The following is an 18,326-nucleotide window of genomic DNA, read 5'->3' as shown; positions in this document are numbered from 1 at the left end:
TTTTCAACTCCCTTGCAGGCACTTTTGTTATCTATTTTGCTTCTCCTCGGTCCCAGTGATTTATTCCCGGTACCCTGGGTGTTTAGGGGCCATGTAGGCTTCAGACAGAGTCCTCTCCCTGGTCTCTACACAGCAAACACACTCGGAATAGGCCCACATGTGTGCAGTTTGTGCCTTATTGGGCTTTATAGAGATGACTTGCATTGTGGGAATACAAGTTGTGGCAGCCATCTTGGATAAGGGCAATTGCCAGAAAGTGACTAAAATAAAGGGAAAATTACAGTAAACATACCACACTTATTTGGTAAGTATTTGCAGGGTCTCCAGACATGGATAAGTGCTGTCTTCAGCCTGTTTTAAAGCTGTTTCGCTGGTTTCTTATAGAATTTAACAGTGCACATTTTTTCTTAATACTTTACCACAGGTAATATTTAGTTATTATTATTTGTCAGGTGTCTGATTCTTCACCAGGATCTGGTTATGAGGAGAAAACAGTGGAAGGAATCGGTTATGCACTGACTTCCTCCAGAAGGTTGTCGCTTCAGCATGACCTATCACTGTGCAGCCACATGACATGCGGGCAGGGCTTACAAAGTAAGTTCCAGAGGCCTTAGGGGTAAGAAAAGAGGCCAGGCTTTACCCTGTGGGGGAAGTTATTTCCAACCCCAGAACTACACCACCTAAGTTGCACACTTATGGATCATAGGTGGACGCAGACCTGTCCAAAATTTTACGCCTACCATTGCAGGAGGCCAGCCAGCTGTGACTTCCGCTGCTGTTTCTACAAACATGAAATATGTGATTAAAGATCTAAATGCTACTATGGAGAGAGATATTAAAAGCCAAGATTGAAGAGGCAGTCTGAAGTCTTCCGGTTACAACTGACTTATTCACAGAAACTTCCCTAGATGTAACTAGGATATTCTCTGGATCGAATGGCTTTATCTATAGCAGCTAAGAAAGCATTATGGTTCTATTTCTGGGATGATGACTCATCCTCCAAGTCTGCACTCTACACCATTCTATTTGAAGGGGTGGTGCTGTTTGGGAAAACTTTGGATAATTCCATTGAAAAGGCGAATGAGGGCTGCAAGATATTGGTACCTTAGGATGGAAGTTCCAAGGATCCTAGCTCCTCATAGTCTGACCGGAAAACCTCCAGTGACCAGTATTTCTGAGATACATGGAGCTACTGGCCCTGCAGGGAATACTCCAGAGGTGACTCATTGCAGTTGGTAAACCTGCCTTTCAAGGTTCTAATGGAGCTATAACGCAGTCGTTTTGCTCTTCAGCAATGAACATATCTCCTCCAGTACTAGGAGCCTCATTTTTCTGATCACACAGACCTGGTCTCGTCATACTCTGGAGGCTTTAGTGGTATCCATGGTCCAGATTGATATAGACTGGAGTTTTTTCTTAACGGGCACATGAGTCTCCTTACCAACAGGAGTATTAAGACCAATGAATCAAAAGGTAAAGCACTGAAGGAAGAAGCCTTCTGGACGAAGAGGTGATTTTTTTTTAGGTCCCAGAACAAGAGCAGTTCCAGGGACAAGTTTCGCCTCTCTTCTGGTGCTAAGAGGAAAAGCACATGAAAGCCTACACTGGGCAAAAGAGGGGCCAACAAGAGGCTGACTGTCAGAGTCTTCGGGATGGAGTCAATCAGATCCATATCTCAAGCAATCTGGAAGGATAATTTCCTTACCTCTATATATATCTCAAGGATGCTTACTTTCAGTCCAATCTGCAGAGATCTTCGGCATTAGCTCAGAAGAGAACCTACCTCAGAAGAGAATCAATGTGGCCCCAAGAATCTTTATATGTGCTTATAGTGTTATTGAGAGTCCAGAACTCCACCTGGTTCCATTATCTGGAGGATCTACTTCTGATAGCCTTAGACCCTCAGAAGGCAGGCACACAGAGGTATATAGTTCTTTCATAACTCCTAAAGTTTGGCTGCTTGATGAATATCAAGAAAAGCAGTTTCAGACCAGCTCAGTGGTTGACATTCCCAAGTGGAAAATTCTATGCTCTGCTTTTCCCTATCTCGGGAACAGTTCCACAGATTGTAAAGGTTTTCTCTCCCAGTTTCTTCATTAGATGCAACTACTAGGAATCCTGGCTTCCACTAGCAGACTTGTCAGATGGGCCCAATGGCATCTCTGGATTCCTTACAGATCCTTCCTATCTTGGTCTAACAAGAGAAAGATTATTGGAGCCAGCCACTTACTATGTCCCCATCAGTGGAGTTACACCTTACCCTGGCAGCTGAAAGAGGGATTAGATCTCTGAATTTCCATTGAACAGAACCTCATTGGTCGATTATTAGCTCGAATTCCAGTTTTTATAAGATTGGTTGCACAGTGTTTGGACCATGTTGCACAATATTTCCATTCATTTGTATGGAACTAAGAGTCATTTTCAAGGCTCTTCTTCACTTCAGAGGCTTGCTGAAGAATGAGTGGGCCCAAATTTGCTCAAATATCAATGCAACTGTATCCTATATCTACCAAGATGGGTCTCACAGATACGTATTGATGGAATTCCAGCCCATAATGATCAGGGCACAGAAGAACAACCAGTGGCTCAGAATACAATGGCTGTTTGCTGGAGCCGAATAACTGTGGACAAGGTGGATTGGCAACCATGTCCTGATGTATCCTCAGGGATGACGCAGATTGTCTGATACCCTACATAGATCTGATGGCCATTTCTTGGACCTACCAGGTCCAGAAGTATTTTTTACATGCCAGGACCAGAATGCTCAGGTTCAGGATACACTGACTCAAATTTTGAATTTTAGTGTGATGTACATATTTTCCTGTTTTCGACTTTCCTAAAAAGGCAATGCAAAAGGTGACAGTGGAAGACCGTGTCGACTCTAATTCCTATGATGAATAAGATGATTCTGGAACCTCCAAGGAAAATTCCTGTACGTCCAGACCTATTACAAGGCCCCATGACACACCAGGGTCCTCAAGTTCTGGTGTTGATGCGGGAGTCCATATTAGTATAGGCATCCCTGAGACGGTCATTGAGATCCTCTTACAATCCTATACAGGCTTTACTAAGCTTGACATGCTTTTGTCTGTTGGAATTACTCCTTGTTCAGGCCTTGAAAGGTGCTGTGTTATAACACTCTAGAGGAGCACTTAGCTGCACTTTGCTTCATATAGGCATTGATTGAAATCATGCCTCTACTGAGTGTGGTGAAGCGAATATGTGACGTACCACTGGTCTCACGGGCCCTGACTGAACCATTATTCGAACCTATAGAAGGAGCTTCCATGGTGGTAGCACAGAAAGTGCTGGTGGCTGGTACCCCAGCAAGGAAAATGGGTGAACTCCAGGCTTGATCCTGTGAATCCCCTTTCACTACTTTTCAACAGATATGGTCGTCTTGCATTTGGCACCTGAAGAGCCTGCCTATGGTGAATGCTTATCTATGTCATTCTCTACCTGTACTGAAGGGTACCGATTGAGCGTTGATGCCCCTGGTGCTTTGCTTCATGTAAGCAAGAATTGAACTCAAGCCTCCGCTGAGAGTGTTGAAACCAATATGTGACGTACCACTGGTCTCACAGACTCTGACTGAACTTCTAGCAGGAGCTTCCATGATGTTAGCCCAGACGTTGCAGTTGCTGGTGACTGGTACCTCAGCAAGGTGAATGTGTGCACTTAGCTGCACTTTGCTTCATATAGGCATTGAATGAAATCATGCCTCCACTGAGTGTGGTGAAGCCAATATGTGACGTACCACTGGTCTCACGGGCCCTGACTGAACCATTATTCAAACCTCTAGAAGGAGCTTCCATGGTGGTAGCACAGAAAGTGCTGGTGGCTGGTACCCCAGCAAGGAAAATGGGTGAACTCCAGGCTTGATCCTGTGTACCCCCATTCACTGAATTTCAACAGGATATGGTTGTCTTGCATGTAGCACCAGAGATCCTGCCTAAAGTGAGAGCCTTTCAATGCCATTCTCTACCTGTACCAAAGGATTTGGGGCATTCTCCACTAGTACTGTTACAGCATCCATGGCAATGGTCTCTGCTGAAACTTTGTAAAGTTGGCATTTGGACCTCTTTGAACTCGTTTGTCCTGCATTACATATTGGACATTGAAGCAATTAATGAGGCACAATTTGGACGTCACGTCCGTTCTCTACCTTTGCTGGAGGGTATCAGGGCACTCTCCTCTCATGCTGTTGCAGCATCATGGGTTGCCATGGAAATGGTTTCTGCTGACACTTTTTGTAAGCTAGCATTTGAACCTCTTTAGACACGTTTGTCTGGCATTTCATACTGTTCGTTAAAACAGTCTATGATGCACAATTTGGTACTCAAGTACTTAACTCAGTTCATTCTTCTATCTATGTTGAATTATTCTGATTATTTGATTGGCTTTTTCTGTTATCCCTTTGATTGGCTATTGTGTTATCCCTTTGTAAGCTTGGGTATTCCCCATGTGTATATGCTGCCATGATTAGCCAGGAAAGTGGAAAATGTATTCATACTTACCGTAATTTTCTTTTCCTGGCTATTATTCATGGCAGCATATACTTCCCACCCATTAATGTCTCTATTTATGTACTGTAGAGCTTGTAAACTGACTGAGGACCTTAGGGATGGAGCCTCCTTTTAAAACCTTGGTGGTTTTCCTGTCCTGTTGGCTGTAGGGGAGGAGCTAACCCATGTGTATATGCTGCCATGAATAATAGCCAGGAAAAGAAAATTACGGTAAGTATGATACATTTTCCACTATAATGCTTCCTCTGACACCCATGTTCTACATACAGCGCGTATGCACATATTCTGTGTGCATGCACTGATAATGCAAAACCTATGCTGGTGGGGTACCGTAATGAAGTTTCATGGGACCATGGAAGCCGTTTCATAGGCTGTAATGTTATAGGACATTATAAAAAAAAAATGGACATTCTATTGTATTTTGATTGCGGTAGAGACAAAAAAAAAATACATTTTAACTATACAGTTCCTTTAAGTTACTTTGAAGAAGTAGTGCTAGGTCACAGTATTTATTTATTTTTTTTGTCTATTGTATGCATCTCTGTTTTTGTGACTCCGTCATCGCCCATATGAGACTTTACTTTGATCCCTGAATAAATTGCAAAATGCTATTTATCTGCTATTGGTAATGATTTGCACTGTTTCGGAAACTTGATTTGTTTTGTTTTTATTTGATTGCTTTACTGTTACTTTTGTTAGAACACTGTTATAACCCATCTGTCTGGTATTACAATTGTTTACATTGTATTGTTGCTATTGAGTGATTCGTTTTTATATAGTGGTATTGCATCCAGATGATTTAACCAGCTTTATATTGGGTCTTTACTCGATATTTATATATGCAAGTTTATATTTTTGCTTTGCATATGAGAATTGCCCTGATTATGTATCTATGTTTTTTTTTTTAAATCAAAAAGAAGTTTCAATTAATGTTTATTGTTTTTACTTTTTATGTGTATGTACATTATTGATACACACGCAATATTTATTTGATATAATACACATGACCCTGTTCTGCATGCTGATGGCTTTACAATATAAAGGCTGCACTATTTGATATAGATTTTAGAATTAAAAACCAAGTACAGCACATAGGAAGAGACCAAGTCCATACATTCCCTGGTCCTTTTTCCTGTGTTTACTGTGTGCCTATATACAGCTATATGGTGCTCTGTACATTGCAATGTACCTTTACTGCTCCATCTGTGTCATTGTTATTTAGTTAAAAAAATAACAATATCAATAGTCTTCATTCAGTTTGAATAACTTTAAGACATGGTATGCTATTTGAATATCATGTATGCATTAGCTGGCCTTATATAGTCACATTTAAAGGCTTTTATAGGCAATACTATATTTTGACAGACAGTTGTTGTTGGGCTAAGATGGAATATATGTGTACAGCGTATTGAGAAACATTAGTGGCAAAGGTGAGGAAATAAACTGTTCCTTGAGTTCTTGAGTGTATTTTGTTTTTTTCAATAATATGTGGTTTCATTCTTAGCCTCACGTTTCCCATGTGTCCTTTTAAACATCTGACTGTAAATGTTCTATTATTGTATGACCAAAGGTATAGGGACTAAGAACAGATGTTTGGAGAGACACATACTTTTAACTGCAGTTCTGAGACTCATCTAAAACAACTTCAATGTGTCCCAGTGGATTAGCAAATCTTGCAATCTGTACTTTTGGTGGATAATTAACTTTATAGTTATCATGAATGTGCCTTGTCCGTCACATTCCCATATAATTAATGTACTGACTGCCAAATGAACTTGTAATTACAGGGAATGAGTTCTGTCATAAAGCATTTTAAGGACACATTCCGGGTTCCATCCATTCTCATTCATACGTAGTCTAAAGGGGAAAAAATACAGCTGTGGTAGGATTTCAAACTAAGCATAATAGGTTACATCTTCACATTGACACACCAGAAGGATTTTTTTTTCTGAATCATTTCAGTATACTGGGTTTGGCATCATGTACCTATAATAATACTAATGTGGACCATGGTCATCCAATTGGTGTTCAATTAACCTGCCAAAAATTATTAACTTAATCAGAAAATTATAATTCCCAGGATATGGTTAAAAAAAATGTAGACTTGTTTAAGCCTTTCAATAGTAGAATAAATATTCAAATAGGACATGTATGGCTGTAAAAATGATGTTTCGTGTTTTAATAAATGATTCTTCACAAAGGTCCCCAGGGTCCCACAGTCGAAGGTTTCTTTACAGATTGAACAATAATGATATAGAATTCTCTGCCAAGAGTTTGTTTTATCAGTTTCAGTAGGTATTTTTTAAATAATGTCTAGAGGCAAAGCAGGATATCAGGGCTATAATAGCTAATAAACATGGTATTAACCTCTAAATTCAGGTTTGGGTTCAAAAAGTAGTTTTGTTGTTTTTATTTGTAGGTAGGTTTCCTAGAGAACATTGGACAGATGGACAGGACATGCTGAATTAATGTTGTTCTGACTGTCTTTAAAACTGCACCAGCTGAATCTCCAGTTTATTTATTGTGCTCAGTCTATCCCACATGCATTGCTCACTGCCTCAAATTCCTGACTCATTCGGACTGTGTGTTCCCACCCAAAACCTGAACTTGGTAGTGATGCCATAAATATGCCCTCTTAATATCACTGACCTTTCTATTTATTTTTTTCCCCTGCTGGGCAATAATTGACACATCAAATTTTACCTTGCGTGGACTATTTCACTGTACTGTAGTAATTATTTGCCAGTTGCAATAACATTTCATTTTCACTGTGTATATTTAGAAATAGATATTTTATGGTTACATTTTATATTTTTCTAATTCTTTGTCACAATGGTTGCATTTTATTTAGTTCTTTATGACTTGATTTAGCAGTTAACATTCTAACCTACATTTGATTATATTATATGTGAAAAATGTTCACTCTATGTTTTAAAATAAACCAAAGTAACTATCCAGAGAAGAACGTTTGAAAAATTAACTTTGAGTAAATGCCAGGTACAAATAAATCTACGCAGTACAGAGCTGCACACAGTGCACATTAGATTCTAGCCAAATTAACCATGTTTAACTCTAAAAGGCACATAAAAACAATATATTCTTTACCTGATCCTATATGTTAGAACATAAGTTTTCTAGAGTAACTTGGTCAATTTGTCCACATGCAGAAAAACACCTACTGGTCCGGTCAGCTCCCAGTGTAAGTCTTGCGAGAGCCAAGGGGTCATAGCGCGGCTGCGAGACTTACACTGGGACTTGCAGAGGTAGCTGACCGGACCAGCGCGGAGGAGAAGGGAGCTGACAGGAGCTGCAGGAGAGGTAAGTAAATGCTTCCTGCCAGCCCCCTCCACTGAACTGCCAATGCCACTGGACCACCAGGGATTGAGAGCCCCCTCCCTGCCATGTATCAAGGGGGATGAAAAAAAATATATATATAAATAATAATACAATTTAAAAAAATTATTAAAATAATAATTAAAAAAAATTAATAATAAAAATGCCAACCCCCCACCAAGGCTCTGCAACACATACACAAACACACACTGCATCACACACACTGCATTACACACACTGCATTCACACACACACTGCACTCATACACACTCACTGCACTCATACATACACACACTGCACTCATACATACACACACTGCACTCATACATACACACACTGCATTCATACACATACACTGCATTCATTATATACACACACTGTAAATAAATATTTAATTAATATAATTTTTTTAGGATCTAATTTTATTTAGAAATTTACCAGTAGCTGCTGCATTTCCCACCCTAGTCTTATACTCAAGTCAATAAGTTTTCCCAGTTTTTTGGGGTAAAATTAGGGGCCTCGGCTTATATTCGGGTTGGCTTATACTCGAGTATATACGGTATTTTTAAACAAGTTTTTCCTAACTATACATTTTCTAGCAAATCTACAAGCACAATGTACAGATGAAATTATATGCTTTTTCACAAGCATAAGTTGTAGGTACTGTGATGCGTACCTTGTAACAGTTTTTTTTAAAAAAGGAGAGAAACAATAAACACATCATAAGAAGCGCATGATTTACAAATGTGGACTTGAGCATCTTCTTATTTATCATAACATAGGTAGTAAGTAATTTATATGGTAATAGATGAGAGGAATTGGGCAGCCCTGGCCCATTTCTTTTAACATTAGCCCTTATTCCAGAGACTAGAATATATTGTAACCACTGCTAAACTTTGAAGAGAAATGAATGGTGTGACTGACTGCTCTGTTTGTTTGTTTTGTATGTTTTTACACTACCTGCCTTTGAGCCAATAACTTGCAAGGGCATTTGTTTCAGTACTTTTGAATGTTTTGAAGGTTCATGTGTATTTGCAAGTGAGATTGCATGGAATCTGAAATTTACAGAATATAAAGAATCTAAACAATTGTTTTAACCCCTTAAGGACCACACTTCTGGAATAAAAGGGAATCATGACATGTCATGTGTCCTTAAGGGGGTTAAACACCCGTAGGGTTATTTACTAAGGTAAGAATTTTTGGGAAATCAAAGTTAATTTCCAATTAAAGTTAATTTGCTCGATTGGAAAAAAAATCTGTAGCTATACTTTCAGTTTTGCTATTTTAGTCTAAAAGTTGAAATGGATTTGTAATTCTTGAGATTTCTCAGATTAGTGAATAATCCTGTTTTAAGTACTATATGTATTTTTTTGTTCACAGGACACTTGTGTAGCTCTTCAGGCTCTTGCTGAATATGCAATCCTCTCTTATGTTGGGGGTGTTAACCTCACAATATCTTTGGCTTCAACCAACCTAGATTATCAGGAAACATTTGAGCTCAACTATCTGAATAAGAAGATCCTGCAGACAGCTATGGTGAGCATAAAATTGGTCAATTTACCTTATCTCTGTTAAATGGGATTCTATGTTTATTAGTCTGTGAAGCATAGGCGTGCGCAGCCTATTGCATTAGGGTGTGCACCCTAAAGCACAAGCACACGCCGCATATATATATATGTATGTATGTATATATATATATATATATATATACACATATACACATACACATATACACACACACACACCTGTGTGTGAGCTGTGTGAGTGTGCTGTTAGTGTGATGTGTATGTGAGGGTGCTGGTAGTGTACTATGTGGGTGAGGGTGTTTGTGTGTGCGTGCTTGTGAGGGTGCTGTGAATGTACTGTGTGTCAGGGTGCTGTTTGTGTGTGTGTGTGCACTTGTGAGGGTGCTGTAAATGTACTGTGTGTGAGGGTGCTGTTTGCGTGTGAGGGTACTGGTAGTGTGCTGTGTGTGTGTTTGTTAGGGTCCTGTTTGTGTTTGTGAGGGTACTGTTAGTGTGCTGTGTGAGTGTGAGGGTGCGGTTTGTGTAATGTGTGTGAGGGTGCTGTGTGTTTGTGAGGGTGCTGTGTGTGTGTGTGTGTGTGTGTGTGTGTGTGCTGTATGTGTGTGGGTGCTGTGAATGTCTGTGGGTGCTGTGAATGTCTGTGGGTGCTGTGAATGTCTGTGGGTGCTGTGAATGTCTATGGGTGCTGTGAATGTCTATGGGTGCTGTATGTCTGTGGGTGCTGTATGTCTGTGGGTGCTGTGTGTCTGTGGGTGCTGTATGTGTCTGTGAGTGCTGTATGTGTGTAGGTGCTGTGTATGTCTGTTGGTGCTGTATGTGTGTGGGTGCTGTGTATGTGTGTGGGTGCTTTATGTGTGTTGGTGCTGTGTATGTGTGTGGGTGCTGTATGTGTGTTGGTGCTGTGTATGTCTGTTGGTGCTCTGTATGTGTTTAGGTGCTGTGTATATGTGTAGGTGCTGTGTATTTGTGTGGGTGCTGTATGTGTGTTGGTGCTGTGTATGTGTGTGTGTGTGGGGTGGAGGTGGGGGTACATTACTTAATATCCCCCCTCCCTTCTTACTTTATGTGGGGAGGGGGGATTCTTGTTCCTTGTCCCTGGTGGTCCAGTGGAGGTGGGGGCAGATCAGTTATCCCCCTCCCTTCTTACCTTATGCCTGGGAGGGGGGATCCTGCTGCTGCCATCCTTCCCTGGTGGTCCAGTGGAGAGTGAACTCTAGCCCCGCAGGGCTAGAGTTCACTCACGTGAGATCTGAGCGTTGCCGCGGCAACGCTCAGATCTCGCGAGAGGAACCCGGCGGAGCTGCTGGCAATAGCTCCGCCGGTCCTCTCCTGCCTCCCTCCCTGCATGTGGGTCGGTGGGGAGGGAGGCTGAGAGCAGAGACGGCGCTCGGATAGCGCCGGCTCTGCATGGACCGATAGGGGGGATCCTGAGATTTATTTTGCTTGTTTGTACATTTATTATTTGAAATGGAAAGAGGGATCTTTAACACTATATATTTATCCTAAAGTGATTTAGTTCCTCTACGAAGTAGAACAGCCACTGATCAGTCACAACATCAAAACCACTGACAGGTTTAGTGAATAACATTGAATATGTGGTTACAATGGCACCTGTGTAGGGGTGGATATATTGGGCAGCAAGTTAACAGTCAATTCTCGAATGTCATATGTTGTAAGCATGAAAAATGGGCAAGTGAAAAGAGCCGAGTGGCTCTGACAAGGGCCGAATACTGATGAGCAGACAACCGGGTCAGAGCATCTCCAAGATGGCAAGTCTTGTGGGGTGTTCCTGGTATGCAGTGGTTAGTAGCTATCAAAAGTGGTGCAAGAAAGGACAACCGGTGAACCAATGTCAGGGTCACTGGTGCCCAAGACTCATTGATGGACGTGAGGAGTGATGGCTAACTCGTCTGGTCCGATCACAAAGAAGAGCTACTGTAAAAGAGAGCTACTGCTCAAATTTGTAGAAAATATAATACAGGCCATGATGAAAAAAAGAAAGATGTGAGAGCACACAGTGCATTGGAGTTTGCTGTGTAGGGGGTTGCGTAGCCGCAATCATGAACATCAGATGGTGCAATGGAAGAAGGTTGCCTGGTCTGATGAATCATGTTTTCTGTTAAAGGAAAAAGACTAAAGTGAAATGGTTGCTCCACTAAAGATGAAAAAATTGGACATCCATTCCACAAGATGATATCTCTAAATTGTTTAAAATAATTATGGGGTATACCCTTTATTAAGCCGCTTACGGACAAAACAAAAACAAAGTGTAATAATAGTGAAACACTCGTGAAAATACAGATGAATTAAAAACTGGGTGGATGCAGTATGGATATTCTACACGGGTAATGAGGGTGGCAAAAATATCCAAAATAAAGTATAAAGTAAAGAGTACAATATATAGTACAATCTATGTTCAGTCAGATATCTTATACACCCTAACCCTACAAAAAGGGGAGGGGGTCCCACAATATGCAGGGCTTTGTAGATAGGCAGTGGCAGTGTTTGGCAGAGGCAGTGTTATGCTCTGGGCAATGTTCTGCTGGGAAACATTGGCTCCTGGTATTCATGTGAATGTTGCTTTGACATATACCATCTACTTAGAGACTGTTGCAGACCTCATATATCCCTTTGTTGCAATGGTGTTCCCCGATGGCAGAAGCCTCTTTCAGCAGTTCAAGGCACCGTGCCAGACTGCATAAATTGTTCAGGAATGGTTTGAGGAACATGATTAAAAGTTCAAGATCTTGTTTTGAACTCCAAATTCCCCAGATCTCAATCCAACTGAGCATCTGCAGGATGTGCTGGAACAACATATCTAATCCATGGAGGCCCCACCTTGCAACTTGCAGGATATAAAGGATCTGCTGCTAATGTCTTGGTTCCAGATACCATAGGAAACATTCCTTGTGGAGTTCATACCTTGACGTATCAGAGCTGTTTTGACAGATGTTTGTTTGACCATTAGGCAAGTGGTTTCAATGCTGTGAATGATCAGTGTACAGTGGAGCATTTTTCATACACCATGTGCTTTGGTACACTGGTAGAGACTGTAGCTGCAAATTTGGACATTTTGTTAAACAAACCAGTCCCACTACGTCAGGTGAGGTGTCTGCAATGGATCTCCATTTTTGATTTCTGAAATAATAAATCATGAAATTCAATGCCATTTAATTTCATCCTTTATTACAGTCACAATTGAGAAGATAGGCGCATTGTCCACAAGTTATCCCACTGAAAGCCAACTGATGTGAAAAGTCTAGAAATGTACTGGGTGGTGCTATATGTATGCAGATATGCGTATAAATTTAATTTAATGATGATATAAAAAGGTGAAAGGATGAAACTAGAGAACAGATTTAAAACAAATATTATCCATATATAAGCTGTGTCACAAAAAAGAGGTTTTGCATTTTTTATCCACATTTGTCATTATCTTGCATACAGATTCCCACCATCCCAACTGGTTTGTTTGTCAGTGCTAAAGGGGAAGGCTGTTGTTTGATGCAGGTAAGAGCACATTATTGATGCAAAAGTAAAACACAATGTCTTGTCCAAGTCTGATGTCTACCTAAATCTTGGGTTCTCCCAACGACTGCCATTCCCCAATAATTTCTTGCAATATAAATTGACTTTTTCAATGGATATATAAGCAGTCATCCATATATTTATTTTTTCTGAAAACTTATCAAGTGGTCAATATGCAGATATTAGATTAACTGGCAACAAAAGGGATTATTATTAAGGGGACCTAGCCACCATGCTAAATAGTCGCAAGGGACATGAGCTCTTGCCAAATCCTAGCTAACTAACGATTTTGAGGACACAAAGAATAGACCATACACCTCTTTGGCATGGATCCCAACATTTGGCACAACTGGGGCAACCTAGTAGCCATATCCGAGACCACCTCTCCTGTAATCGTGCGGCAGCGGCTCCCAGCTTGTAACCTGGTGGGTTCCCGCTGCGTGAGAAGCTATAGGTCCCTCCGTCTGGCTCCAACAACAAGGCAATATAGTAATTAAGGAAGCCCTGTATCCCCCCTTGTTGAGCTGCAGTGGAAACTTTCCTTTCTGCCATTCCTGCAAATATATGGCTAATCAAAGATGGCCAGCTCACCACAACACCAACCAAATCAAGCGAACCAAGAAAGCCTGAACTGGAGGGATAGCTTCGAGGCCAGATTCAATGAGCTGTGTTGGGAGTTCTGGAATCGGATATCATGCTGCTCTTACAATATCCACATGCCTAACACACAGCAGAAACACACAGCTGCTCCGACTCGCCGTCCTTCATCTAGACTGGGAGCCCACGTGGTGAAGCCTCCACCATGCCGTCCAGATGCCCACAGGGCACTTAGAACCCTGGAGCCCCTGCAGACCCCTTGTCCTGTCGGAAGAAAGGAGAGGACCTTTGGACAAGAGGCACCGGTTCACCTTAAGGCCCGGGCTCGAGGTGGTGAAAAAGCCTGGCGCAGCAAGCTGATCGAATGGCAATCTCCCGACGCTCGCAACCAAAGCCTGGAAGCGATAAGAGGAGAAGTGGTCTCCAGCATCGAAATGCACTGTCCCCAAAGGACTGCCAGTGGGATCAGTTGAGTGCATGGATTGGCAAGCTTACAAGTGTATACACTCTTGTATTTCTGCTGCTGTTTCCTAGTTTTGCAGTGATTTATTTTCTTTTAACTATTTTCTCATGCCCAGTGGCACTATAATATATGTCTGTTAGGCAACAGATATAGCATGTTAATCTCATTGCAGCCGTTATAGTGATATTCCGTTTTGCATATCTTATTAGCCACGCTTCAAGAGTATTATTCTATGCCTTCGCACGTTCTTGTTTTCTACCTGATGTATAGCTTTCTCCATATAATACTAAATTATGTCTCCATATCCTTGATCATTAGTATTAAGGTCTGTGGAACATGTGAAAATTTGCAAGAATAACAAAAATAGCAAAAGTTCTGCCCACCAGCTATTAGCCTGTAAGATGGGAAAATGATTGAGAGTAACAGTTACCCTCTAAATTCTATAAACTATGCATACCCCTTTTATTATTAGACCCCCTATCTCCAGGAGTTATGCCTATCTGTTTTGTGGTCCCTCTTAAGCTAGAGGACCCTTGGTGGTGTCTTAGTTTTCATATAGCATAATGTGACCTTGATCTGCCCATCTGATTTGTCATCGACTGCTTATTCTTTATTTTTAAATCTTTGTAGCCTGATATAACTAGTACAGAAAAATTTGAATAAGGAGGTTTTCGTAAATCGGTTTCATATTTCAAGAATTACGGTAATCGGCTGTTTAAAAATACAACACAATAATAGTTAATTTATTTCTTACTGAATTGTGAATATATTTATATTTGCAAAAGAGTAATTTCACCTTGGTAAACTTTAAACTATCTAATAAAGTTGACAAATCCATTTCATCAACTTTACCATAGTCATTTCACTTTACAATCAATTTCTACTGTTTTCACAACCTTTACTTCTGTTTGACTTGACCTAATTGCACGCTTATATAGTGGAGAAAAGAAGTTTTGAGCTCCCTTGTCAAATAATCATCCTTACATATATAACAGATGATATCATGTTGCTGTATGGAATCGAGTCTTTTCTTGCAGTAACATTAACCAGCCTCTGCAAATATAATGGCTGATATAAAACCTCCTCTCAGGGACCTAAGTGTAAATATTCAGATCCAAGACTATTTAAAAACAAATGCTGATTTAATCAGGGCAGATCAATGTACAGTGAAACAAGGAAATCTTCCCCTAGAGTAACATCAAATGGCCAGATACAATCTAAAGCTGTCAAATAAAGCCTAACATTCTTTGTTAATATACTGACATTCTACTGTACCTTTACCTAAACAAGTAATACATGTAGGTCAATATGGCAATGTTAAAACATATATGAAGTCATTTGTGATCTCATCATATCTGACTGTTCAGTGTCTGCACTCCCCTAAACCTCACCAATCCTTTACCAGTATGAATTTTCGTCTACATCCTATACAGTGGTGAAAGTAGCATGATCCTGTTTTCAGTGAAATGGTAGGAGTAGCTTTTCGAACTCCTATTAGTGTAGGACCACATCTAAATATCCCAAAACAATGTACTCTCTTGTTCAATCATCTAGTGATTTGGCTCTCATATCTATAAAATGCATGCTGGTAATGAGTGACCAGAAAACTTTTTCTTTACAAAATACTTTAATGTGGTGCTTTGCTTGTGAATTCTTTGGGTATTTTGTTCTTCTCAGATTGATGTCCATTACAATGTTCCTGACCCAGTGGCCAAGCCTGCCTTTCAGTTGTTGGTCCATCTGAAGGAGCCAAAGCTTGGTAGAGAGAAGAGACATGTTGGACGCCCAGAGACTCTTTTAAGAGACCGTGCTATCCCTGATGATGATGACCCAGGATCCCACCAAGACCATCAAGAGTACAAAGTAACTCTGGAAGCTTGCACCAGGTGAGACAGACCTGTATCTTGCAGATAAGAGATCAATTATCTTTTCCATTGCTTTGTATTTGAGTGAAGATTGCTCTGTACTACCGTATATACTTGAGTAAAAGCTGACCCGAATATAAGCCGAGGTACTCAATTTTACCACAAAAAACTGAGAAATCTTAATGACTCGAGTATAAGCATAGGGTGAGAAATGCAGCAGCTACTGGTAAATTTCTAAATAAAATTAGATCCCAATAAAATTACATTCAGTGTGTGTATATAATGAATGCAGTGTGTGTGTGTGTTTGTGTAGTGTGTGTATATAATGAATGCAGAATGTGTGTGTTTGTGTGAATGCAGTGTGTGTATACAATGAATGCAGTGTGTGTATACAATGAATGCAGTGTGTGTATATAATGAATGCAGAGTGTGTGTGTGTTTGTGTAGTGTTTGTATATAATGAATGCAGTGTGTGCATATAATGAATGCAGAATGTGTGTGTTTGTGTGAATGCAGAATGTGTGTGTTTGTGTGAATGCAGAATGTGTGTTTGTGTAGTGTGCGTAAACTGGGTGGGGGGAGGGCATTTTTATTTTATTTTAATATTTTTATTATTTTAATATTTAATTGTTACCTGGCCAGGGAGGGGGGCTAGGTCATTCCCTGGTGGTCAAGTGGCATGGGCTGTGCAGTGGGGGGCCGGCAGCAAGCTGTTACTTACCTTTGTAGCAGCTCAGTTCATCTCCCAGTGTAAATCTTGCGGTCTGCGTGCCGCGTGGAGCCGTGGCAACGCTCTGACGACCGCAGGTCTCGCAAGATTTACACTGGGAGATGAACGGAACTGCTGCAAAGGTAAGTAACAGATGTGTTTTGGGGGTACTTTTGGGACTTTATAAAAATGTGTGTTTTTCTGCCTGGAGATAATTGGGTTAATACAGTATCTGAGGCAGAGGGGAGAGGGATTGTATATTGTATATGGGAGTTTCATGTATTTAAACACCTTTGTCCTTTCTCTGTGACTTTGTGCTGTAGTCCCCTACAAGGTCCAGGGGGGTGCTCCTTGCATGGGGACATGCATATAAGGCCAGTTGTGGCTGCCACTAAAGCGTTCCAGCTTACACTCCAAAACTGTGTGTCGTCCTGTTATTGGAGGGAAGGAAGATTTAACCCCTGTGTCTGCTGTTCCAGCTTGCAGGAAATTCAATGGGGAAAGTCCTTGTAAGGACTAGAGCGCCAAGGACTGAGTGTCATTCAGTGCCCCGGGGGGTGTCTAGAGCTAATTCCCCATTCAGCTCCAGGAGGGGGTGGTTCCAGGAACCCAGTCAAGCTACGGTGACTGAGGGCAAGAGTGCTGAGATTTGTCCCCTGTTCCAGCTAGGTACCAAGCCAGGGGTACAGGGAGCTCCGTTACAAAGTGCTATCAATTATCAAACACAATTCTTGGCTTTCTCCTCCCATTTTGGGCAGCAATTTCCCATGTGATGAGGAGGGGCTTGAGTGCTAGATACCCTCTAGCTTTTCCCCTTATTTTTTGCACTGTAGGCATATGCCAAGTGGCGACTGGTCAAATTTACAGATGGTGGGGTACTCCTCTCTGTAAATTTTCCCCTAACCTGTTAGACTTTGCAACTATGCAGCAGTGGGCATAGGGTGAGGGCTAAAAATTAAATAATCTTAAAAAAAAACATTGTCCTTATTCATAAAATACCAACCGGGAGCAAGTTTAGTTAAGCCCTTGAACTCATTTTCTTTTAAGTACAGATTTCCTGCTCACAATTCATTAACGATAGGAGGGGCACATTTCAAACTACAGATAAATAAAAAAAAGGAAACATGTTTTTAAGGGAATTGGAAATTCATTGAGACAATATAACAATAATTATCCAAAAATCTAAATCCACAAGAGAATGTTTGATTCGTTGCCCAATTATTTTTATCAGTCTTCATTCCCCGCATATATGTCATTACAAATTCCTGTTATGCTGTTTCTCAGATTTCAAGGGCGTGTCACTTAACACGAGTTGGATGTCCAACATACAGTTCATGCTTTACCACATATTATTCCTTCTTTTTGTTGCCTGTTTTCTCAGGGATAGTGACCTCTTATAAAGACATATATCATTGGATGGCAGGAAAAGAAATTCACTCTGCTGTTTATGCTGCTAAATTGAATAGACCCTCCACTGCCCAAATAAAAGCCACTGTTACATTGATATAACTCCAGTAAAACCTTGCATGCGTTTAATTGTTCTTTTTTTCATTGGGGGTTTATCTAAAAACAGCTTGCAAAACCTGCAGATCTTCATGCCTGAAGCTTGTGCAAGCCCTTCCCTTCTAACCCCAGACTTTCTGTGGCTGTCCAATCACAGACTTCCCAATGCAGCTCAATAAGAAGTCTTTTTCAGCCAGGTGCTCTGGGCAATTGTTGCCTCTTGAATTTAGCACCATTGAGCTAAACAAACCAGGAAGTCACAGGAACTGCTGTCTG

At 40.8% G+C, this 18,326-nt stretch overlaps 1 protein-coding gene across 1 annotated transcript in view; it reads left to right on the top strand.

Annotated features, from left to right (window-relative positions):
- The window catches only part of CPAMD8 (C3 and PZP like alpha-2-macroglobulin domain containing 8), a 140,303-nt gene that overhangs the window by 83,746 nt on the left and 38,231 nt on the right, over nt 1-18,326 (top strand). Inside the window, exons 33-35 of the mRNA XM_063455440.1 lie at nt 9,240-9,395; nt 12,833-12,895; nt 15,651-15,859. Of these exons, the coding sequence (XP_063311510.1) occupies nt 9,240-9,395; nt 12,833-12,895; nt 15,651-15,859 (428 nt within the window). The remainder of the gene's footprint in view (nt 1-9,239; nt 9,396-12,832; nt 12,896-15,650; nt 15,860-18,326) is intronic.

Source organism: Pelobates fuscus, chromosome 5 (genome assembly GCF_036172605.1).
Source record: "Pelobates fuscus isolate aPelFus1 chromosome 5, aPelFus1.pri, whole genome shotgun sequence".
Taxonomy (NCBI): Eukaryota; Metazoa; Chordata; class Amphibia; order Anura; family Pelobatidae; genus Pelobates; species Pelobates fuscus.
This window is presented reverse-complemented; position numbering and strand designations above follow the sequence as displayed.